At 34.1% G+C, this 7776-nt stretch overlaps 3 protein-coding genes across 4 annotated transcripts; 1 reads left to right on the forward strand and 2 right to left on the reverse strand.

Moving 5' to 3' along the window:
• Nucleotides 1-518: 518 nt before the first annotated feature.
• Nucleotides 519-2212, reverse strand: LOC102587564 (pentatricopeptide repeat-containing protein At2g20540-like). Its single transcript, XM_006344266.2, has one exon. The coding sequence runs from the start codon at nt 2174-2176 to the stop codon at nt 584-586; it is 1593 nt and encodes a 530-aa protein (XP_006344328.1). The 5' UTR covers nt 2177-2212; the 3' UTR covers nt 519-583.
• A 1472-nt stretch (nt 2213-3684) lies between these two features.
• LOC102587885 (uncharacterized) lies at nt 3685-5940 on the forward strand. 2 transcript variants are annotated; one of them, XM_015307255.1, is made up of 6 exons: nt 3685-3720; nt 4163-4223; nt 4414-4653; nt 4983-5280; nt 5361-5442; nt 5607-5940. In XM_015307255.1, exons 2-6 carry the CDS (start codon nt 4172-4174, stop codon nt 5796-5798), a joined length of 864 nt encoding a protein of 287 aa, XP_015162741.1. In that variant the 5' UTR covers nt 3685-3720; nt 4163-4171; the 3' UTR covers nt 5799-5940. The 2 variants fall into 2 exon arrangements, with proteins under 2 accessions (XP_015162741.1, XP_015162740.1); XM_015307254.1 differs by lacking the exon at nt 3685-3720 and having other exon boundaries at nt 4015-4223.
• An 876-nt stretch (nt 5941-6816) lies between these two features.
• On the reverse strand, nt 6817-7230 carry LOC102586786 (uncharacterized). The gene has a single exon (XM_015307242.1). It carries the CDS (start codon nt 7228-7230, stop codon nt 6817-6819), a length of 414 nt encoding a protein of 137 aa, XP_015162728.1.
• Nucleotides 7231-7776: the final 546 nt, after the last annotated feature.

A 7776-nucleotide genomic window follows, 5' to 3' on the forward strand; every position in this document is an offset into this window, starting at 1 on the left:
TAAATACAATGTCTTGAAAAATGTAATTGAAAAATGACTAAATTTAATGAAAAGGGTAAATTAGGAAGTAAGTGTAAAATTATACATTAATTTCATAAAGTGAACAAGTATTGTTGGACATCCCCAAATAGTATAGTGGACAACTATTGTTGGACAGAGGGAGTATTATAAAAAAGTAAATTTATTCTTATTATAGGAAAAAAGTGAAAAAAATATTTGTATTTGTATGCATAGCTCCTTTATGACATCTAACCTATATGTGATAGATATTAATTTTTTAAGCATATTTGGGTGATATTGTCTTTTTTATAAAAATAAATTTAAGCCCTTCATGTTTAGAAATTTGTCCTATAATATTACTTTTGGTTTATTTTATGATAACAATATCACCTAACTATTTTTATTTTATTGAAGATTTAGGAGAATAACTTGGGCATAAATGTAGTCTCTCTTAGGTTTGATGATTCATATAACACACCACTACATGAATCTATGGACCTTTACAAATTTCGATTTTTTGGTTTCAAAGCACTTTTAATGATCCAAATTGTAGAAAATGAATTGAGAAACCAATAAATGTATATCAACTATCATAACCATGTAAGATGTGTGTATTATTATCTAAATGATTGTTAATAGTCTCCAAAACTTCATGGATTTGAACCAATTGAGGATGAGTTTTCTCTCCTGCAATGAATTCATGAACAACACCATTGATCTCAAGTGAGCTGCAACCTGGTACTTTTTCTATATATTGGCCTTTCATCTTCTTCCTTATCCTTCTAGCATTGTCATGTTTACCAGCTGCAACATAGATATTCGAGAGTAGAACGTATGCTCCGCTATGCCTTTCCAACTGCACAATTCTCTCAGCAGCAGCCTCAGCCAAATCAACAAGTCCGTGATTCCCCGAGGCACTTAGTAATGCTCTCCAAGCTATAGCCTCTTCGGAAGGAACACTCGAATTAGGCATGTTTTGTACTATCTTTCTTGCTTCCTCAACCAGCCCGGCTCTGCTTAGAACGTCGATTATGCATCCATAGTGTTCACCTTTAGGCTCAATATGATACACATTACACATTAGATTCAACAAATTTAAACCTTCGTTCGCCATACCTGCATAACTACAAGCAGTAAACATTGAAATAAACGTAACATCATCCGGCCTAGTCCTGGATTTTTGCATCTCATTGAATAACTTTAAGGCCTTTAAACCATTTCCATTCACAGCAAATCCTGATATCATAGCATTCCAACAAATAAGGTCTCTTATCGGCATTTCATCGAACACCTTCTCTGCTATATCTAAACAACCACATTTCGCATACATATCAATAAGAGCAGTTCCTAGCTTAATACTTGATCCCATTTTCAACTTCTTCACATATTTATGAATCCATATCCCAATATCAACACAACCCAAATGAGCACAAGCAGAAAGTACACTAACAAGAATAGCCTCATCTGGTTCAATTCCACTCATTTGCATTTGTCTAAACAATTGTAACCCTTCTTTAAAGCAATTATTTTGTACATAACAAGATATCATACACCCCCAAACTCCTCTATCCTTCACTAAACATTCATCAAAAATCAATCTTGCTTCATAAACATCCCCTGTTTTTGCATACCCACAAATCAAAACAGTCCAAGAAACAACACAATTACAAGGAATCTCATAAAAAACAGATCTTGCAGCTTCCACATTGTCAAAACAAGTGTAGAAACCAATTAAACTATTACCCACAAAAGTATCAATCAAGAACCCTAATTTCAAGATTTGCCCATGAACCAATTCACCAAGATGAAAACTTTTCATTCTTCCACAAGCTTTTAAGACATAAGGGAGTGTGTAGTTATCAGGGTACATCCCAATTTTCAACATGTTTTTGTATATCTCTGTGATTCTGTTGAGCTCATTATCACCTTTGAGTAAGAATGATTTTATCATTGTATTGAATATGCAAATTGTGGGTTCTTGTATTTGTTCAAAGATTTTAAAGCCATAAATTGGGCTACCAAGATTAGGATGTGAACAGAAAGCTAACAGTCTGCTTAAAGCAAAACTGTTTTCCCCAAGTCCACATGTGATTACTTGTCCATGTGCTTGCTTGAGTTGCATCATATTTTTGCATTTCTCTAGTAGGAAAAGGCACCTTCTTGTGCATATTGACATTAGCTTTTGCTAAATTTTCATTTTTTTGAAAGAAAAGGAAGGCTTTATATTGCAGCAGCATTCACTATAATACCTATCAAAAATCAACTAAGTATTTTTTTTTATATAAATAAAAAAAATCAAACCAGATAACTTACAAAAATCTAACTAGCTTAGGAGCTAGATCTTTAGATATACATTAATTTATAATATTATGAATCTTACCAGATTTTGATGTGTCTAGATACATGTATATGAGAATACATGAGGTCAAATTAGGTGTCTAGATACATGACATCCAAGTGGATTTAGAATACATAGACAAATCTCGCTTGCTCGATCTCACTCCTCTTCACGAATGAGATGATGCGAAGACCAACTGGCTTCATTCTTCGTAAACACGGTGGTCTTATTGCGAACACAAAGAAGAGTGCACTGGCACCAAAAGACAACAGTTCAGTTGTAAACTTCTTTAACCAAAACCCGAAAGGATCCTTGGAAATCGTTTTGATAACAAACCAAATATGTAGATCGACTCAAATCACTAAAAATGCCTCAGTATTCGTGCAAACCGTCCAACAAAGTTATAAATCACCCCTCGAACCTAACGGAGCTGTCGAACTCAAATCTGCCCTCGTTAATCTAGAATATTGACTTTAATCAAACTTCAAGACTGAAAATCTTATCTGATCACCTCGGAAATTGCATCACCCAGCCCCGCAAGTCACAAATGACATATGAAACCACAAAAAGGGTCAAAACACGAAAAGAAAAAAACACATAAAACTCAAATGACCATAAGGAACGTTACAACTTTATGGAGGAAATACTCACTTAAATTAGTAATAGTAACGTCTAATAAATCATTAAACCACAACTCTATGTGGGTACAATATCTGACTCACTAATCACTATATTACTTGGCGATCAAGCACTCTTGAGTGTGCGTTTGAGAGCAACACACACCTACTTTCTTAGACTCCACTTGTGGGATTACATTGAGTATGTCATTATTGTTTCAAGAGTCAATTGTTAGTATTTAGCTTAATGCTAGACACCTGCTAAAATACAACTAAATTTGGTCCAAAATTCAGTGAGATTCAGTTGGAAAAACAAGATAGAAAGTTATATCCAACAAGTCACAAGAAGCAAAACCCAAGCCAATGTAGAAAAGCTTTACTAAAAAGTGAAAATCATACTCAAATCTCAAAACAATGATTAATCCAAAAATAGTAAATGCATTTAGAAGGAAAAGGGGCACATTATGAAGTCCAATGTTACTTTTCTATATTTGTTTCTTGGTCACACAGTCACACTTGACACAAATCTGTTTGTATGTAAACCAAAAACCTGTACAAAGTAAAAAAGGAAACTTGAAAAGTATTCACAGCCTATTCATGAAAAACAAGTAACCATCTATAAGAAGAAAAGAATACTTACCTTTCATGCAAAGATACTTTAACTTTGCTCCTTCAATCACCTTTCCCTAACAAAATAAATGTTTCTTTAAATAGGCATCAATCAGATATTCACTGTTGAAAATAGTTTCAAATTAAGCATATGAGGTAAGGGGAAAAAACATTTTGTTATCTTTCTTCTTTTATATTTTCTTCTTTTTAAACTACCTTTAATCTTCAAGAATGTAATAGGTAGGAGTGTGTTGTCTTGATGTACGTGCATACTAGTAGTCATAGTATTACTTTTCTAATTTTTTGTCCTTCAATTTCTGTTACTATCGGTTATTTCTTGTACTTTGATTAGCGTATTATTTTGTTGTAGTTTTATTCTGTTACTATTTGTTGTTTCTTGTACTCTCATTTTTCCTTTTCTGGACTGCTTTGGAATGTTTCTTTCTTCACTCGAGAATCTATCAAAAACAATCTCTTTATTTGGGATTACACTGAATATGTTGTTGTTATTGTATGGTATTCAAGAATACACTATGTGTTCCTTCTTTTAATTCCCCTAGATTTACAATTTCTTTTAGGGTGAGTTTCTCTGGTGCAGGGGAAGAATATGAACAATAGAGACAGAGGAATACCATCCCAGAAAACACAAATGTCCAAAGGTGGTATAAGCTCTTTATAAATATTTTTTTTATAACCGAGAAATTTCTGAGAGCTAGTGGGGCACGATTCAGAACTCGATGAATAACCGTGTGAGACGTGTTCCCACGGGCTCTTCAGAGTCTGAATCTTGAAACAAAACAAAAGAAAGTTTAGTGATTTTTTTTTGTATATTCTTTTTCTCTCTGGCAGAGACGAAAAGAACCGTTAGCTGGTTAGAAAGACAGTTTACGACAAAAACCAGTCGAGATTATGATTCCAGTAATGGTGTTGATTACCCAACTGCAGTAGCTGTAGCTGCATTTGTTGTAAAATCAATTGAAGACAAGAGTGACAAGGACCAAACAAGGACAAACATTGGAGCTAATAAACCTTTAAGCAAAATTAAGAGTAAAGCAAATGATACAATTGAGAGACCTGAAAAGTCCACAGGTCAGACCGACCTCTCTATAACAGTCATCCTCTATAATAACATTTCACTATAAGTAGAAAGTTTTCTTTAGAGTCGACTTTTCATGTTATGTTAGTATATTATATGTTTTCTATAACAAGCATTTTGCTATAGCAGCTAAAAAATATTTGGACAAACAACGGACATAATGGAACATTATGCAACAATTGAGTTAATGTCACTGCATTCAGAGTCGTTAAAGCCTTTAGCAGTATTTATATAGTGACAATTATATTATTATCGCTAAATAATTGAAGCAAAATCATCATATGTTGTAGTGTTTACTCATTTCCTCCTTATTTATAATCAGCTGTCAAAACTGCAAAGTCGAGTTCAAAAGTTCAAGACAAAAACATTGTAATACGAACAGCTACGTTGAATCAAAAACCACTCAACTCCACGAGATCCATTAAGCAGAGTGCAACCTTTGAGGATACCAGAAAGAACTCCACATTTAAGAACATTGACATTGCATCTACCAAAACGCCAACTAGACTATCGATGTCTCAAAAAGAGATGACGAAAGGAACAACTACGACAAATCATGTAGTTAGAAATTCTAAAGCAGATATTTGGGAGAAAGAAGAGATGAAGAAGATCAAAGAACGGTACGAAGTTATACTGAATTTCATATGATTGAAACTGAAAAACACAAATTGTTGTCATCTAACTACAAAGAGATTTTCAGCCATGAAAAGCAACATAATGTGATACTTGATTGGGAGACTAGGAAGAAGAAAAAGTCGAAACGACACTTAGAGCAAATTGAGGTTTATTCTAATTTCTCTCTTTTAATTTGATTCGAAAACAGTCTCTCTACCTCAGAGAGGTAGTGGTAACATCTGCGTATACTTTACCCTCCTCAGACTCCACTTTGTGGGATTTCACTGAATTTGTTATTCATTTGCTTACTACATACAAAATGAAATTACAGGCAAAAATAGATAGACGAAGGGCGAAGACAAAGCAAAGTTTCTACAACGATATTGAAAGGATCGAAAAGATAGCAGGAGGAGCCAAAGCAAAAGCAGAGCAAAATCAAGAAAAAGAAGAGCATAAGGTGAAAGAGAAAGCAAATAAAATCAGATCAACTGGGAAAATGCCAGCAACATGTTTGTGCTTTTAAGCTAAGATCGATTACACGAAAGAACGTAAATATTGTACAATCAACATCAACATTTGGATGATCTTTCAAACTTTTATGCAAGCAAAAGATGTAGGGAATAAACGTTTATCGTAAAAGAATATATAGTTTTCGATTGTTGAAGTGTGACACTATCGTCTTATCTTAAAGTTAAAGTTGTTAGTTCGAACACACTATTTACTTAATTATGTCTTAGACACAAACTTTACTTTGATTAATCAACTTGATACAAATGCAAACCTCCTAATTCCACCTGTGAAATTACACTAGATTTATTGTCGTTGAATGATAATCAATGGATTATAATAACTCTAGTCAATAACAGCACCATTATTGTTTCATTAGGCAAAAACTAAAATCAAGGATAATTTAATAGTCTTTCATGTAATTGATAGTACATATAGCATTAGATGGAGGGAAGATTTGTACAAATTTTCTACATATAAAGTACAGCAATATTTTTAACCTTGAAAAGTATTTATAAGGAGATCCCTGGGTCCAACCCAAATTGAAAACTACTCAATGGACTTAAAATATAGAGAGTTATATTGTGTAATATATATACCAAATGAAATCTCTTTGAATCTAGTATTTGAAGCCTTTTAAGTCGATTATCATTTGCATTTGCATAATTAGACACTTAAGTTTGTCAAAATTAAATAAATAGACGTACGCATTCTTCATATTATAATACACGTAGGATGCCACATATAACACAAAATTGTTAGGTAGGACGTCATGTAAGGAAAATGTGTCTATTCATTTAATTTTATACAAATTTGAATATACTTGTACATATCCAAAATTCGATAACATAGATGTCCGAGCCGAAAAAAGATTAGATGGAACAATGTGTGGTTCTCTAAAACAAATTTATTTTTATTAATTGGCCTAACACAAGTGGCAATGCAGCCTAGCCACACATTACAAATCACATTTATCCAAATATTAAATAGAAATTAGTAAAACATAATATCAAAAAAATTAAATCAGATCAAGGTCAATGCTTCTTCAAGAAATCTCCGGCCATCTTCAGATAATCTCCTTTTTTACCAGATTCCGACGACTGACTCCCATCGGAATTTTTCTTCAAAAGTCCTTCCGCCATTTTAATATACTCACCATACCCACTTCCTGCTTTTTCATGTTTTCCTCCACCTGTATGCCCCGATGACTGCGTATGTGCAGTCGCGGCGGCGGTGGTGGTGGAATGATGAGAAGTTTCGTATTTATGGAGATAAGTCTCTGCTTTTCCGACTAATTTCCCGATCCCCGTCTCTTCTATTTTACCGTACTGTGAGGCGGCGTTAAGGAGGTCAGCAGCAGCTCCGGCGAGCTCCGATTTCTCAAATTGTTTTGGATCGTGATGGAGTTTTGCTTTGGCGGCGTCAGCTACTAGCTTGGCGCTGGACATCACCTCAGATTTGGATGGCTTCGGGTGGCTGTTGGGCTTATGGGTCGATGAATGACCCGATCCGGATGTGGTCTTGGCTTGTTTTGGATCCATAGAATGAACTAGTAGTTTTTGATTAATAAAATAATTGAGGTGCAAACGAGTTGATAGGTTCTCAAGATTATGTGAGAAAATTGATGAATGAACAATGGTAGCTATGAATATATTTATAAAGGGGTGATTTTTAAAGTATTAAATTGTTTAGGGGAAGGAAAGGGCTATATCATTATGATTTTGTATTTTTGGTTGTGGTACAAGTCAACACGTTATGGTGTAAAAGCTTAAACGAGTAGACAACTCATGTGTATTATCCGTGTACCAACACATACAAGTTGAGGAAGGTATGTGTTAAGCCTTGATATCAATAAAGAGGTGTTTTAGGCCGATATCGTTGGAATTATGGATTTTTAAAAAAAAAAATTAATTATACTAGTTGTTTAAGTGACCACACACAAATCTCTAGAAATAAGTGGCAGATGTGCTAGCGAAGGAAGGGGTTAGGCGCCC

Source organism: Solanum tuberosum, unplaced genomic scaffold (assembly GCF_000226075.1).
Source record: "Solanum tuberosum cultivar DM 1-3 516 R44 unplaced genomic scaffold, SolTub_3.0 scf00051, whole genome shotgun sequence".
NCBI lineage: Eukaryota > Viridiplantae > Streptophyta > Magnoliopsida > Solanales > Solanaceae > Solanum > Solanum tuberosum.

Bases quoted from the DNA above. Each gene is read 5' to 3' on its own strand.
- LOC102587564 (XM_006344266.2), bottom strand. From the start codon at position 2,176: ATGTCAATATGCACAAGAAGGTGCCTTTTCCTACTAGAGAAATGCAAA.
- LOC102587885 (XM_015307255.1), top strand. From the start codon at position 4,172: ATGAACAATAGAGACAGAGGAATACCATCCCAGAAAACACAAATGTCC. The intron at 4,654-4,982 runs GTCAGACCGACC...ATTTATAATCAG, and splicing joins GAGACCTGAAAAGTCCACAG to CTGTCAAAACTGCAAAGTCG. The intron at 5,281-5,360 runs GTACGAAGTTAT...AGAGATTTTCAG, and splicing joins ATGAAGAAGATCAAAGAACG to CCATGAAAAGCAACATAATG.
- LOC102586786 (XM_015307242.1), bottom strand. From the start codon at position 7,230: ATGTCCAGCGCCAAGCTAGTAGCTGACGCCGCCAAAGCAAAACTCCAT.